A 17,030-nucleotide genomic window follows, 5' to 3' on the forward strand; every position below is an offset into this window, starting at 1 on the left:
GCCGTGATGATTCAGATAGATAGCTAATTATTGCTTTGTTCTGTGACGCGTTTCAAGTGTAACTAACATTTGGCAAGTGATAATTTTGACAAACTTTGCTAGTTGAATTATGATAAATTATTTCACATTGCTGCGCTGCTCAGCATGACCCGCTAGAGGGCGCTTCTCTGTCTGCAGGGGTTTATGAATATACACACAAATTGTTTGATATACAATGAGTACTTTCTAGATACACTTGGTTTGTATAAAATGAATACCTACACTGGCTAAGAACTAGATTGCAGTTTTCTTATTCTATTATTTATGAACATCTGGATTTATTAGATTCTAATTTATTTTACATTTACACTCTGTTGACAACTTCCCCATTTGGAGCATTTGTACATTTTTCTTGCATATCTTTTGTTTTTAATGAAAAGTACTTGGATTTCTCTAACCAGGTTGCCTTGCATTCTAATAAAGAACATACAATTTGAATCATGTTGGAGTACATTTTAAAAGTTGAAAAAAATCGAATCGTGAATCGTCCATAAGTTTGATAAAAATAGAGATTTTATTTTTTTGCCATATTTCCCAGCCCTAGTTGTAGATTATTGTAAGAGTGAACATTTAATATCCACTATTTGTTTGAATGAGCAGCTGGAAGCAGTGAAGTGCAAGCATTTCAAAATAAGAGTCGCTGGTGTATTTAAAAGTTAAAGTGCCTTTAAAGTTAAAAGTTCCACGCTATGAATCAAACAACTGACTTGCATTACATCGTACTGGGAGACTCTGAGAAGTGGTGGTACGCAAGAAAATCTGCCGGTACTCTTGACTAAATTAGAGAAGTGCAGGTACTGTGTATTGGCGAGTACCCGCCCACTTCAAGCACAGAGCACAATCCAATATCGGTCGACCTCCAATTTGTTTCTATTTATATAATGGTACATAAACCATTTTTAATGTGATATATGGAAAACATGTCTTGAGTATTTTAAACTTGCATATAGCCTACCCTGTTTTACTGTTAAGTAATGTTAAGGCCATGTTGAGTGTGTGCCCCTGCTTCTTTAAGTAAGAGTCTGTTATACATTATTTATTTTGAGATTGTGTGGGGTTTTTTTTGGATGGGGACACAGTATCAATTATATTTGTTCAGGTCCTGAAAAAGGTCTTAAAAAGTCTTACATTTTATTTTAAAACTCCGCAGCAACCCTGTCAAAGATATAGGCCTTTTTCACACTTCCACGTTTGTCGTTTCCGGGGGTATTCCACTTACTTCCGGTAGCAACAATGGCTATTGAAACGTAAGCAAGATCTGCTGAAATCAAAGTCTTCATACAAATCAAATAGCGTGTACATTTTTTAAAAATCTGTCTTTATGCGACTCTACAGAGCTCTACAGTCTGACAACTTTAAGGAAGGCATAATGTGACTGAATCCAGCATATTCACTGAGATATTCAAGCTGCTACTGGCCTTATACTACACCGGTAATAAATAACTATAATAATAATAAGATAAATTCTCATCGTTATTCTCTGTGTCTTCATTATTGCAAGTAAAACATCACGAATGCAGAGAAAATCATCGACACCAGCTCTTCTCCCTCACACACCTGTGCAGCTCCAGAATGAGAAGCAGGGCCGGTGTTGTATCAAATTGTGTTCCCCATCGGAATCTGTTTTCCCCTAGCCCCGATAGGGTATATGATCAGGGTAGGGAAAGGTTAGGCTTAGGTTTGTGCAAGGGGGAACGTATTCTGACAGCGGAGAATGTTACCGTCAGATACTGCCCCCCCCATACAGATCTGCTGGGGGGGGGACAGATCCAGACAGGGAAACGAGTTCGACACCAGTATCACATCTGATCGCTTGCACCATGGACACTTTTATAAACAGGCACTTCTGTCATCTCCCTCAGATATTTCATCTCATTCACATGCTCCAGACATCATCATAAAACTGAGTGGAGTAAAGTTAATGTTTGTTATTCGGGATAATATCCATTAAATTCTGTGTATTTCACACCATGAAGCCGACCCAACTCCGATATACATGTCTTTTACATAGCACACGGTTCAAATTTTAAAATGAGATATATATCTTTTTCATAGTAATATTATTATCCCTATAAATAAAAATTCAGAAAAATAGCCCTTTCATGGAAATTTTTTTTTTTTTTTGTGAGACTGTTTTTAATAATTTGAGAAGTGTATGTAGCTAATGTTTTTACTATGTAAATCTGTGCTGTAAAATCCAATGTAGTGCTTACTCCACTTTGCACACGTGAATATTGTTATAATCAGTATAAAATGCATTGTTTATTGCACAGTTCCTTATTGCTCTCTGCTGCTCTGTTACTTTAATGATGGGGTTAATGTACATTGAATATATAACAGAATTTATGAAAATAGGTAAATAAATTTGACAGGATGACTTGGCTTCATTAGTTTGATTATACATTTATACTGCATTTAACATTTTTGGGAGTATAATATGAGGTTCAGTGAGATATGTGAATTTTATTTGTATTTTTGCATCTGTGCTGGGAGTATTTCAAGCTTTTTAAAATAAATTTCTCATGATAGGGTGAGGTGAGGATTTTCATTTATGCTAATGAGACTGGAGCTGGAGAAGAAACCACACCAGCGCTGCATTTGAGCATATAAACTCAAAAGAGACTGCAGCTTGAATAGCCACATCATTTGGGAAAAGATGATAATTTCTGAGTACATTTTATTGTGACTCGTTGGAAAACAGACCAGACAGAAGCGGTAAGATGCGTTATTCGACAAAAATGTATATTCAAGTAATGGCCGCAAACCAATAGAGGAAGTAGCTTTACCCTGCGGTGACATAGTTTCCGATTCATGTGAAAAAGGCTAACTGAATAATTGCAATAGTAAATTGTGCTAACATTATGCATTTTTAAATCTATTATATTTACAGGTATGATGTCACAGTAAAATGTCAATCATTAAAATTCTATTAAATATAAGGGTACATCTTGCATAGGCATCACCTGTTCAAACAGGATGAGATTTACATTCAAGCTGGTACTAGTTGACATACTTCACAGATGTGACAGTGTGACACACACTTGCATATTGGGATGAACCCCTGAATACATTAAATAAACACCAGGATGCATAAAGATGTATAATAATAATAATTAAATCTTATCAGGCACATAACCACACAAAAGAAGAAAATAAAGAACAAGGGTCCCTGAAAAAAAGATTGTGATAAACAACAACAGATTATCTATGAACAGTTTGTGAATTTTAAGTGTGCATTATTTACATTCTAAAGCTTTTTTGAGTATAAAGATAAACATAATTCTTCAAAGCTGATTATATAAGGTAGGATTAAAATGTACAACAGTTAAATATATATATAAGCAAAATATTCTTATGTAATGCACACAGGTGAATTCAAAGTGGCTTCGAATCAAGAATCGGGGAAGATGTCCAAGTTTGTTTAGGGGTTATTTTAGTCGTCCTCGTCATCAAATTTCACATTTGCATCATCTGCATCCAGCTGCAACAGGAGGACAAATGACATATCACAGATAAAGTCACAACACACAGTAAACCAGAAAGTAAACAAAATAAAAATGACTTTGATATGTGTACTGTTTATACTGTGAAGGACAGCATGACAAAATTCTGGGGTTAAGTTTTAGAATATTTTTGTCAATCTATTAATATCAATAATAAAAAATAAACATTTTATTGATGGGTAAAGGTACCTACATTTGCTTTAGTTTTGTATTGACTTATTAACAAACATTCGTTTGATTAAGCATGTTAATAAACCTCAGCATAAAATATTATAATGTGTGTACAACATGAGATGTGTAAACATATGTTGGTCCTTTGTTCTAGCAAGAAATGGGGGCTGGGATATGCACAGAGGAAAATGCATAGAGGACTCAGGCCTAACGAAAGAGATACTTACACATTTCATCTCCATCACAGTAAAGACGTGGCCGGTCATGAACATTCGAAGAGGGATTGTGAGGATTAGTACAAAGGGTAGAGCAAGTGAAAATGTACTAGATTTCACTGCCCACAGAATCACCAAACACATGACCTGAATCAGAGTGTATAGGTGCATACGCATAGTTGGCACCTGTAGAAACAGAGGGAGAGAGATCCATATTATCTACAGTAGACAGATAGACACACACACAGACCACATGGCCAAAATTATGAAGACACCTAAACACCCACACCCAAATGTGCTTGTTGAACATATAATTTAAAAACCATGTGCATTAATAGGGAGTTGGTCTTCCTTTTGCTACTATATTAGCTAATAGGACTCTTCTTCGAAGCCTTTCTAAAAGATGTTGGAACATGAGTGCAGCAATTTCCTCTCATTCAGACATACAAGAGCATCAGTGAGATCAGGCACTGTTGTTGGTCAAGGAGACCTGAATTGCAATCGGCATTCCATTTAGTCTCAAAGGTATTCAGTGGGATTTTAGTTCTTGCCATGATAAAAATTAACTGAGCTCTTTGGTATGCCCCATTCTGCTGAAAATGACTGCATGGCTGTATGCTTGATTTTATGTATCTTCTAGTAATTGGGCGTAGCTGGAAGGGGACGTCGCCTGTCAGCATACATTTGGCCATGTGGTGTAGATGTGTGTTTATAAATGCACAATCTTACCCGAGTGACAAATGGAACAGATGGATGGTGCTTTTTCGGCATAATTAGGAGAAGCATACGGTCCCAAAGCTGGATGCCATTCAGTGAAGTGATACCCATATAGAGGAAGATCCCAAACAGAGCTGTCATGGGTATCATCTTCAGGATGGGCTCCATGAGAATGGAGACCCCTGCAGGTAAAGTATGTTTGTTCAGTATATTTTCCCTTTTTTTAATATGGTAATAAAAAGCTTTATCTGAAGCTGGTTTAGTTTGTTTACACATTAATTCAGTGTCACTACAACAGAAAGAGAACTTGGAACTCACCAATCATCACGGCCACCAGAATTCCGCTGACCCTCTGTTCTATCACCCGTTCAATCTGTGGTCGGGGGCCTTTGGTCATGACAGTCAGGGCGTTGGCATGGGTGACAGATCTCACTGTGGCAGCACTAAGCCAGGGGACACCAAAGATCGACCCAACTCCTCCCAAGAACACCAAAAGGAGCAGATCCAGATGGAAACCAGAGCCCTTCACCATTTTTCTCTCAGGCTTACTCACAATCAGACTGGACAGTATGAAAAAAGTTGGAAGGTTAAAGCAATGGCATAAATTATGACTACCTATGAAATTACAAACAGTCAGTGGTGGAAATAGCTGAGATTTTCTTTTGTGTGTGTGGGTAGTTAGGGAGTCAGGGGGCATTTAGAACAGTCTAATCCCACTGTGAATTTGGCTACAGTAGGTTGAAAGTTCTTTAGCTAAATTCACTCTGTGTTTACCAAAAATCTAACTATTGCCCCCAGTGGCCGTAGTGGGAAGTGTTTTTGAATGTAAGGGCACGTGTGAGCTCCAGTTTCTGGGTGAAATGTCCACAGAGGGGTGCCAAAAGTGAGTTGTTGTTTTTTTAGCTGTAAATGATGTAATACAGTGAAGAAGAATGTACTGTATATTTTATTAACTCCCCAAAGTAAAAATGTAATCTTAGTAGTGGAGTAAAAATGTAATCTTAGAGGGAATGTAGAACCTCTGAATGGCGCTTGTCATTGATTATGGAAACGTGATTACTTCCTGGTTTCAACACAGTACACAAACTCAGGTCTGTGATGCTGCTGACCCAATGCACACTCAGTTGCACCACAAGAGAAGGTAAACGTACTTGAACTGATTTAAAAATGTCTGATGAGAGATGCCGTTTGTCAGTAACTCAGCAGAATGTGGTTGATGTCAGGGTACTAGAACATTCTCTAACAACTTGTTGACTTCCCATGTGATTGCATTGGTTTGAACTGGAACTACATCCCCCCTCCAAATTCACTCCCTTGACTCCGTCCCCCTGCGTACCCCTTTATTTCCAGCCCTGCAAACATTGGGGTTCAAAAGTACTCTTGTTTTCAAATTAAACACTTTTTTTCTACTTAAAAAAAAAAAAAGTTAAATTGAAAAATTGACACAATTTTCAGAATTTTTTATGTTTTGTATGTCCCCCTTTTGCTTGAATGACAGCAAGCATTCAATCTGACACTGACTTTGAATTTTTGTTCAAAACCTGATGATCCATGTTATTATGTGCATGGAAGCAAATTAGCATGGTCAAAGTCAAATATCTGATGACCTAGAAATAGTGCAGTTTCTTAAATATTTCTTATTCAGTGTAGGTCATGATGTTTCTGTGTTTTTAAATTTTCCCTTTGTATATTCCCAGGTTTAAATTAGTTTTTTTCAGTGTGGACTCTTGAAACCCATTGTATTTTTTTTCCAGAATCCTTGTATCATACGATGCACTGTCCATGTGCCTTGTATGAACTTTCATCTTGCTGTATTTTCTTGCTATTCATTTCTTTATGTTGGAGATCTTGAGAAGGGGAATTCTAGTGTACGTGTCTACATCCAGCTATGCTAATGAATTTAAACTTGCTCTGTTGTATTCTTATGAGTGAGGCACTCACGTAGTGATCTGGGACTCGAGGAAAATAAGGATAAAGACCAATATGGCAGGAACAACGCAGGCGAACATCATCCAGATTGGGAATTCCTTCTTCTCACCCAATGGGTTAATGATCCAGCCTCTGGCAGAAGTGTTGGACACAGTCAGCCCTTTTGGAACCACCAGTTTCTGGGAAATAAACACATGCACACACACACATTTACCATGAGATGCATGAATGGAACTATCTGTTACTGTCTGTCTATCTATTATTGACTAAAGATGTTATAATGTATAAGTATTTTCATTTATGGTCCAGGTCCAGAACATTAGTCATTTTATATTCAAATGACTTCACTAGGGACAGTTTAAAGCAAAACAGTCTCTGAACAGTGGTTGTCTTTCTAACCTGTGTGTAGGCATCCTTGATGCTGATATCCACAGCGATCATGAAGAAGATAGCAATAGGAACGCCAAAATCTCCAATCATTCTACGGATCTGGTGATGTACAGTGTTTCAACAACAATATAAGTAACATGGCCTCAAGAGTAAAATATTACCTTGTTTTAAATGTGATACTTTTTTTTTTTTTTCAGAATACAAATGTACTGTAGTATTTCTTGAATATCATTATTTAATTGTATGGAAAAAAAAAAAAACTGTTGTTGCAGTACTGGCTAATCAGCCTCAGAGTTTTGAAATGAAAGAAGCTACAAGGCAGAACAGGGCATACTCACTGGGCCAGGGAGGAAGACTCCAGTTTTAAACCCACGCAGATAGTATGCAATGAAGAAACAGCCAAACATAAGGCACATTGAGAGCAAGGCAGTGTTGGGGTAGGCCCTTTCTATTTCTTCATGAAGCTCTGTAACATTGCCATCAGGAAGTCGCGTGACATTGACAAGCTTTTTGACAGGGTGGAAGGGGTCTTCCAAGGTATGATTCAAGTGGTCGTAGTTCAGAATCAAAGGATGCGCTTTGAAAATCTGAGGGATATAAACAAGGAGAACAGAGGTAAAAAACAAAAACAATGGGAGAGTTTGAGGCCAAACTGCTGTATTGTAATTCGTCTTTGGGTGTGCGTTTATGTGTGTGTATGTGGAGGCCTGTATACCTTGATGAGCTTGGCAAAGGTCTCGTAGATGAAAATGAGAGAGATCAAGATGGAGAAGATCTCTTGGGTGAAGCGTGAGATGAAGCGGACAAGGAAGCTCCCCTCCACTGCCATAATCACCACCACAATGACGATCAACCACATGCCAACCCAGACACGACCCACAATGTACTCAAAGTTATGAGACTTGCAGAACTGGATTGGGGAGAGAAAGATTGATTTTGAGAGAAAGAGATAAGGGTTTGGGTGGCCAAGAAAGTCTAAATCTAGCTCATTAAAGGAATAGTTCACCCAAAAATGAAAATTCTGTCATTATTTACACACTCTCATGATAGACCAACATATATGCTGTTAATGTTTTTCTGTGGAACACAAAAGGAATCTTTTAAATCTTCAGTAGTTCTGACAAGTTTTGAGTAGTTTTATTCAGTAGTTCATAGTAACTGGTGTGTTTCGAGCGCCAAAAAGGACAAAAATACAGTACAATAAAGGCAGTCCTTACAACTCATGCACTATATTCCAAGTCTTATGAAGACATTCAATAGCTTTGTGTGAGGAACAGACTAAAAAATAAGTCAAAATTCACTGAAAATCTTGCACTCCATTATAGCTCTACTATAGCTCTCAAATCTTATAAATGTATCTATTCAAATATGGCACATTTATATGCATCACATCAGGTTTAACATGAATGACGATTTCAGGAGATTTCAGTGAATACTGACATACATTTTGGTCTGTTGAATGGACTACTTTCATGTTGTTTTTTGCCTTTTTTTTTGGTGCTTAATGGGTGTGGTCATCATTAAGTGTTGTTGCATGTAAAAGAATTGTGCTAACATGTAGATTCTTCAAAAATTATCTTTTTGTGTTCAACAGAAAAGAACAGCATTTGAGTTTGGACATAAGGGTGAGTAAATAATTACAGAATTTCATTTTAGTGTGAACTATTCCTTTAAATCCCATTTCTTAATCAAAAAGCATCACCTGAAAGAAGGCTTCCTCAAACACCATCAATGGGCCGGTAAACCCAATGATGAGAACCGGCTGAGCCGCAAACAGACAAAAGATGACACCTTGCACGCAGGTCGCAACCATCATCTCAGAGACCCCAATCATGTGCTCCGTCTTATCCGCTAATACATAGACATGGAACAAATGTCAAATAAAAGACGTTAATCATTTCCATGGATTTTCTTTGCTGCCCATTTGCTGGGAAGGCAAGTTCTCTGTCAAGCAGAAATAGTTTAGCAAGCATTGGAACTTCTAATCAATAGTATCTGGCATAAATGGCTGGCATAATTTTTGTTTGCCAGTTCCAAACGGATTGGCTGGCTTTACGCAACTAGGGGTAGGAGCACTTAAAAACAAAAATTCACCATGAAACAAAGTTGTGTTTACAAGGTACGGTTTGATTCAAGTAAAATCGAATAACTGGAATTTGCCAAAGTTTGGCAGGCATGAAATCTTTGATCTTCAGAGTTTTGTTTGAGTCATTTAGTAGTAACTTAACTAGATATGCATGTGCAGATTTGTATATTCTTCTTTGTTTTCTGAGTTATGTCTGTGAAATAATGTCTATGTTTTCTGTTTAATTCTAGACTGCTGAAATATTTTTTTTTCCCACACCAGTCTATTAAAGTTGTATAATCTATTTCACCTAAACACGTAAAAACGGCACACCAAACAAAACAAACTGTTCATCGTTACTGTACATATCGGTCAGACTGTCTGTTCATGTCTAAATGGGTGGTTCTTGGCCAAAATGAGCTGCAATGTGGACCAGATATTTCAGAATGGTGTGATTAGTTGATTTTTGCAGATAATGTACTCACCAAGCAGTCCTCCAAAGGTAATGGCAGGAGAAAGGGCAGCAAAATAGATGAAGATGATAGCAGACAGCACCTGAGGGTCTAGTGCATCTTTGAAGTCACTAAGGTAATGCTTGTAGCGGCGCTTTATGTCTTTGATCATACCGCCAAATGGATAGCCAGTACGGGCCAGGGGATCCTCCCGTGGCTTATCAGGTCCAGTTGGTGCTAAATAATCAAATAGGCACAATACATACAGTGAATGCCATTCAAAAGATAAGACTAGGATACAGAAATCTGCAGCCTAGATGGACGAGTAGGACTATACCTGGTTCTCTGAAAGCTACATATAAAAATTTTGTCATCATAAATAAATCTAGACAGCATATTGGTACATTTCTGATATTTTGTTATTAAAATAGAAAAAGCATACTTAAGGGCCGCTCAGACAGGACACATTCTTATGCTAAAAAAAGCTAGACGAAGGTATCTTAAGACGGCAAGTTGAATTTCGTTTTAACCTGACACAGCATCTAAAAATGTGGCGCTCCTGCGCAAGACTCTGCGATATGCTGCGTAATGGTCAAAGACGTCCGTCTGCCGCATTATAAGAAAAACAATTGAAAAACACAGCAGATGGATATAAAAATTTATTCAGTGGGAAGGGTAAATGCTCATTTTAGAGAGCATTTTATTGGACAAACATTTGGATACACCCCTGAGCACAAGATGAGTCATCAATACTTTTGGTCCATTTTCCCAGAAAAGAAAGACGGCACATTTTCAGTGTGTATGTCTGCTGTTAGTTAATTTGGTCAAATTAGTACACTTGATAGTAAACTTGCATTTAAATGAACTCACAGCTAACAGACAATGGACTAAAAGCCACAAAACTCCAATTCTGAGCCATGACCTTAACATAGTCTGCCAATTTGAAATTTGACCTTAAATCTGATCAACATCAAAGTGACAAACCCATATCAACACCTTGTCATTCAATGAAGCCTGACCTTTGCCCCCAACCATGAGTCGGGTGTCATATGGGCGGACCCTCTCACGCAGCATCTTCTTTTGAAAATTAACGATGGGCTTGAGCATCGCCTCTTCCTGAATTTCTGTCGGCGGTATCACAATGCTGCAGTCCATGAAGTCTGCCATGGCATTAGTCAGATCCTTCTCATTTGTGGCCAAGTAAGCTTCCAGAGTGAATACCTATAACCATATGCAGGATGGAGATGTTATGAGACATCTGCCAGGTCTTTCATCAGATATGAAAGGTGGAGTCAACCTTCTCATTTGATTAATTTCGTTTCATTGTAACATTCAGTCACTATTTACATTTACTCTTGTTGTTTTTTCTCCAAACATATATTTTCTCACTCTTTTCCCTCCTTACCCAGTCGGCCATCAGTGCTGCCATGGCCCGGCCACTCTCATGGTAGTCCAGACCGCTGTGGCTGGGGCCCACTAGGAAGAAGACAAAGCGAACTGGAATTGGAGCTTCTAAAACCCCTTCCATCACCACTGAATTCTGCAGACGTGCAAATGCTACCACTGGTTTCTGAAGGTTCTCCACCACACCTTGAGAGAGAGAGAGAGAGAGAGAGAGAGAGAGAGAGTGAGCGAGAAGAGAAGAGAAGAGAAGAGAAGAGAAGAGAAGGATAGAGACGTAGTGAAGAGACAAGAGCATTAAAAGTACTGGATTTTAACCCTGCTGGTAAGCCTGAGATGGTTTACTATTCTTAGCTGGTTTGATCTGGTCTTTAACTGGTCTAGCTGGTTTCTCAGCCTGGCCAATTTGGTCTGCAGCTGATCTTCAAGCCTGGCCAAGTTGGTCTTCAGCTAGTTTATTTGGTCTCCCAGCCTGACAAAGTTGGTTTTCAGCTGGTCTTCAAGCCTGACCAAGCTGGTCTTCAGCTGGTCTAGCTGGTATCCCAGCCTGGCCAAGTTGGTTTTCAGCCGGTCACCCAGCCTGGCCAAGCTGGTTTTCAGCTGATCTAGCTAGTTTCCCAGCCTGGTCAAGTTGGTCTGCAGCTGATCTTCAAGACTGGCCAAGCTGGCCTAGCTGGTCTCTCAGCCTGACCAAACTGGTCTTCAACTGGTCTCCCAGCCTGGTCAAGCTGGTCTTCAGCTGGTCAACCAGCCTGGCCAAGATGGTTTTCATCTGGTCTAGCTGGTCTCACAGCCTTGTCAAGTTAGTCTTCAAGCTGGTGTTCAGCTGATTTAGCTTGCCCACCAGCTGGTTTCTTATCCTGACCAGATTAGAAATACCCCAAACCCCTCTGAAACAGCAAACTAGACCAACCTGATCATGATGAGAGACCTCCCAAGATCAGCAAATCAGCTTAGGCTGGATTTAAAGTTTTTTTTTGTTTTTTTTAGCAGGAAAAATGGCACACTATGTTTTAACTGAATGAAAAATTAATGTGCTCTTACCTGATAGAACAACAGAGGCCTCTACACGATCAACCATGTCTCGCTGAGGAACAGAACAGTCATAAGATCAGTAGAGACTAGAAGCATCATACTAATGCAAAACTACGGTCTATTTACACCTATTTACACCTGAATTAAAAAGAAGGATAAACAAACAATGCACATACTTTGGAAAATGACTAAGTTAGGCAATAAAAAAATGGAGTTTTCAATCGAAAAAGGGTTAGTGTGTGGACGTGGCCTCAGACTCGACGTAAAGTCTACAGTCTAAAACCGTATAGACATGGATGGATGGATGAATTAATGGATGGACGGATACCTGTTTGGTGACTGAGAACGTCTGCATCTCTATGTCTCCTGAACTAGGGGACGAAGTGAGCTCTAACTGACTGTGAAGCAGAGCAAAAATAAGTCATACAGCTTTTAACAGACCTTTGTGACTTCCATCCATCAATTACTACGGAAATGCAGAAATTTATCACCACAACTTTGATACTGACATTGATAAAAAATAGTAGAAAAACAATAGTAAATAATGGTCAACGAATACGTGTCCCACCTGCGCTTACGTTGCAGTATTGCCACAAGAGCATCGCGGTCAGTGGGCCGAATCTCTTTTTTGAGCAGAAGTTGTTCCACCATCTTCTGAGCAATGCTTGATAAACTGCTGTCATCAACATCCAACAGCACCGCTCCTAGTTATATTCACCATGAAAAACAAATATAACCAGTGTGAATACTAGTCTCCTAAATCCTACTTATTGTGATATCATCATCTTCTACACATGTTCACTTTGACATAATCATAAGTTTCTCCCATTAATCATTGTTAAAAGGCCAAAACGGTCATTCCAAATCGGTAAGAGAGCCGTGGATTGCCTGATGTGTTTTTCTAGATCTAGTCACTAAATTTGACTAAACTAAAATTAAATTATTTATTTTTGCCATATTTGTATTGATAGACAAGTAGAGAGAGACAGTATATCAAGGGCAGAGAGAAAAGTACAGGATGGGAACATGACTCAGACCTGACTCTAACCCTGATCTTTCATGAGACCACAACTCAATATGTCAGAGTACTCGTCCTGACTACAAAGGCCACTGCTCCAACGTACGGGCCACTATCAAACATGTTATTCTGTTGAAGCCATGGTCTAGTGGTCAGTGCACATGCTCTGCTTATGGCACTTATGCAGGTGATACGAGTTCAAATTATGCCATTTCCTGTTCACATTCTCCCCATTGTTTACAGTCTTCTCTACAATTTTCCCTTACATAAAACAAAAAAGGTGTCACTCTATGTCTCACCTGTGCTCATGACCTTGCGGAGTTGAATGAGGCTTTTGAATGTGAGATAGGAAATGTGGGAGGCACCCCATTGTCCTGTGGCAGGGCTGAAGTTCTCCTCATAACCCACCCACCGTCCCATTTCCTGCCATACCTCCCCCCGAAGCTCATTCAACTCAACGTATGCCTGATGTGGATAAACAGAATTTTTGTTAAGGGTTTTGGGGGGGGGGGGGGGATGAATAAATGAATGAACTAATGATTTACCTCTGCATCTCCTCTCTTGATGGCATTGGTGTTGGTATTTCGAGCAGCTGAAATGGGGAAAGTGGATGACTTGTGAGAGAGTGGTAGAGGTGAACCAGGATATATTTTTGTTTAAATTCATGTATATGCTTGAATGTGTATAGTCAACACACCCTCCAAGTCTCTGGTGAAGGTGAAACTCTGATTCTGCTCCTCTTCCTGTTGCCTCATTTGCTCTAAGTCATAGCTGCCTTTGTGTCCTGCAGGTGTCCTACAGAGGGCGAAAGAGAGCACACACTACAACACAGTAGGGGAAAGCAGCGGCAGTCCCAGCTTAACACACTCACCAGATCTTATGCACCATAGGCCAGACTGATCGCCATCCTCTTACAAAGCGACTCAAGCCAACCCTGATACAAGATACAAAAACCTCCCGCTGCCCTGAATCTTAGCCTCAAGGGGGTGACAGTTTATAGCTTTACTTTCTGTAACCCTAACTTGATTGCGTTTAATTATCCACTGATGTTTATTTTGAGACAGAGCATAGAGGGCACAATTGTACATTTCATTACCACCCCAACTTCAAATAATAATTTCTGATAATAATATGATATTTGAGTGATTAACACTTTTTCTTCTTCTTCTTGTTTTAGAGGACAAGGGCATCTTTAGTGGAGTTTGGCTTCTCTCAAAAGTAAATGATAATATGAACGAACGAATAAATAATAAGTGACTTATAACTAACTAATAAACAAGAATTTTGTTGAATAAATTTGAGTCCAGTCAGTTCTTAAGATTTTATAAAAGTCTAATGCATTAGTGGCATTTTGAAACCACTCAGGTGGTGCTTAAAGGTGAATCACAAAAAACCTGTCAAAACATATCTTGACCATATTTAACCCCAAAACCATAATAAAGAAATAAGAAATTATATTTTTCCCAAATCTTACCATAATGCGGAAAAAAAATCAATGCATTACGCTAATGAAAAAAAATGTGTGGGAAAATGTGCTTAATTGTCATGACAATAATGTAACAGTGTAGTGTACAAATCTTAATGATCCTAAAAGTAATCTTAATTTTCTTTAAGCAAATATGCAATTTCTTGTTTTTCTGAAAATGTAAAACTGACACATCTTCAAGAGATTTACCCCTCAATCGTAGCTGTGGCTGCTTCAGAGAGCCAGATTAAATTGTATTTGCATATGATACTCACAAACTAAATGGAGAGGGTAGAGATGACTCGCTGTCCTCATAGGACATGTCATTGTCCTACAGAGAGAGAGAGAGATAGACACATACTCTTTTTACTGCACTGGTGATATCATACATAAATCAAATGATCCATTGCATGTCAACCGTTCAGTTTGAAATGAGATGTTCTCCTTACCTCTTTAAATGACACAACAGTTTCCATCATCTGAGCTGTTTTCTCTCTGTCCCAGAACTTTCAGAAAATCTCACACATAACCTTCATTCACAAATGAGAGACAAGAAGGAAAGCGAGAGAAACAGAATAACACAGCTAAATGCGGTATATAAGCACTGTACATCTCTAGTCATTTAAAGGCTGTGATTATTGTTCATTCATGTATTCCCCTTCATTAAAGTGTCACCATAGTCAACACAGACAATGAATATCAACTGTACTTTTTAGGTTTTACCAGAAGGCCTTTCCTCATGCAAATTATTTTGCAAAGTAATTACAGTATATATTCAATAGTATATATAAATAAAATATTTTTAGCAAATATATACTTTCATAATCCACTGGCTTTTGGTCAGAAGCACCTCATTTTCATATTTTAGGTGCTCAAAACTTGGAGACGCACCCTAAACTGTCACAAGGGCGTGTAAGACAGTCAACCTAGACAATTATTAGAAGACTGAATGTCAACTGTATGATAAGGACTATTCAGCTCTCACTGACCTCCTTGACAGAGACTGATAGAGAAGATCAGAAAAGTTTTAAAAGTCTTGGCGTTGCCTGTCTACAATGGTCGAACACTAGACCCTTTCAAGAGATAGTCACAACTAGTTCAGCAAAAGTCTGAAAAAAAAAAAAGTTTTTTTTTTTTCACTAAAGAAATAAAATAAATAAATGAATAAATAGAGATATTACATAATAATTACATAAATCCATTACAGAAAGAAAAAAACACTTTCCTCTGAAAACGGATTATGGTAACATAAGCTAAATAGTGAAATTAATATGCTAATAATTAATAATATGATACATTAAGGTTACTTACCAAGCCTATAAACAGCAAATACATTGAAGCTACTTCAACATGTAATGTCCAAAAGTCCCCTTAAAGGGATAGTTCACCCAAAAATGAAAATTCGGTCATCATTTATTCCCCCTCTTGTTGTTCCAAACCCGTTTTTGTTTTAGGATGTTATGCAAAATGTTAGCGGGTCACCTCTTACTTAAATTACATTTTTTTTCTTCCATACAATTAAAGTGAATGGCGACTGAGGCCACTGCAACATTCTGCCACACAAACTTTTGTGTTCCACAAAAGTAAGTCATACAGGTTTGAAACAACATGAGGGTGAGTAAATGATTCATCGAGGTTTCATATTGGGGTAAACTATCCTGAATGCACCACTTTGACAAATAGATTGAATTTAATCTTGGTTTTTAGTTAGATGAACATTCATTCTTAATCATTAATCTTTATACTCAATTATACACAAATTTGATCAACAAGGCTTACTGCTAAATTTACAGAGAAATTCTGTATAGCTCTACAATGCCTGATACATTTCTGCTATCTTTCAGAAATAGTGGAAAGCATTTATTTAACCTGTTCACTTGCTTCCATGACCTATTGCTTGTAGCTATAAGAATCCCAGATTTGTAGCTAATTACATTTAGTCGCAGCATTTTGAGAAAATTTAGAAAACATTACTGTAAAAAACGGTAGGTAAAAAGCTCATACCCTTCTTGTAACACTTGCAAAATGACTCTGAATGAATTACTTTTATGAGTGGCAATGCTGAGACGTTCTGCTCTTAAAGGAAATTACCTTTACCAGGTGTCCCCTTGTCCACTACAGATCACTCACACCCACTTGTAAGTCTGTCCACCCAAACCTTCTCATAAACACGAAGTCTGACTGTCCAACAGAGCGGGACACACCCTTACCTGAGCCCAGGTGTTCCAGGCAGGCCACGGTGCTGAGTTTCTGCATCTACACTTTGTGCGCCCAACTTGAGACTGACCTCAGACTGATTCAAAAGGCATGGGTGAGGGTGGAGGGGTAATGGAAAAAGAGGGAAATACGTAGTCACGTATTGTGCGGCAACCCGAAACACGATGCATTGAGCACCCAGGGGTGGGAGGGGATGATAAGACCCTAATAATCAGACAAACAGCTTTATCAATGGGGGCCACCTTAGAGCAGGAACACCCCAATACCACTCCCAAAAACAGTTAGTCTGAATCAGGTCCAAAATAGATCACAGAAAGAGAGAGAGAGCAAGAGTAAAACCTCTGGCTTGCAGCATTGCTGGTCACCAGCATATGTTGTGTTTTGAATGCTAGTCCTCAGCATAGGATGCTAGT

General features: G+C 38.6%; 1 protein-coding gene across 3 annotated transcripts; it reads right to left on the reverse strand.

Annotated features, from left to right (window-relative positions):
- Positions 1 to 2,699: 2,699 nt before the first annotated feature.
- slc4a1a (solute carrier family 4 member 1a (Diego blood group)) lies at positions 2,700 to 16,768 on the reverse strand. Of its 3 annotated transcripts, XM_051714712.1 has the most exons (22): positions 16,611 to 16,747; positions 15,390 to 15,509; positions 14,850 to 14,930; positions 14,676 to 14,731; positions 13,633 to 13,730; positions 13,481 to 13,527; positions 13,235 to 13,400; positions 12,486 to 12,621; positions 12,246 to 12,315; positions 11,927 to 11,969; positions 10,887 to 11,071; positions 10,501 to 10,702; positions 9,515 to 9,718; positions 8,667 to 8,815; positions 7,680 to 7,874; positions 7,303 to 7,551; positions 6,974 to 7,063; positions 6,587 to 6,753; positions 4,964 to 5,205; positions 4,658 to 4,827; positions 3,941 to 4,114; positions 2,700 to 3,520 (listed from the first exon to the last, which is right to left on the reverse strand). In XM_051714712.1, exons 3-22 carry the CDS (start codon positions 14,877 to 14,879, stop codon positions 3,473 to 3,475), a joined length of 2,721 nt encoding a protein of 906 aa, XP_051570672.1. In that variant the 5' UTR covers positions 14,880 to 14,930; positions 15,390 to 15,509; positions 16,611 to 16,747; the 3' UTR covers positions 2,700 to 3,472. The 3 variants fall into 3 exon arrangements, with proteins under 3 accessions (XP_051570672.1, XP_051570670.1, XP_051570671.1); XM_051714710.1 differs by lacking the exon at positions 15,390 to 15,509 and having other exon boundaries at positions 16,611 to 16,768; XM_051714711.1 differs by lacking the exon at positions 15,390 to 15,509 and having other exon boundaries at positions 16,492 to 16,649.
- Positions 16,769 to 17,030: the final 262 nt, after the last annotated feature.

This window comes from Myxocyprinus asiaticus, chromosome 13 (assembly GCF_019703515.2).
Source record: "Myxocyprinus asiaticus isolate MX2 ecotype Aquarium Trade chromosome 13, UBuf_Myxa_2, whole genome shotgun sequence".
NCBI lineage: Eukaryota > Metazoa > Chordata > Actinopteri > Cypriniformes > Catostomidae > Myxocyprinus > Myxocyprinus asiaticus.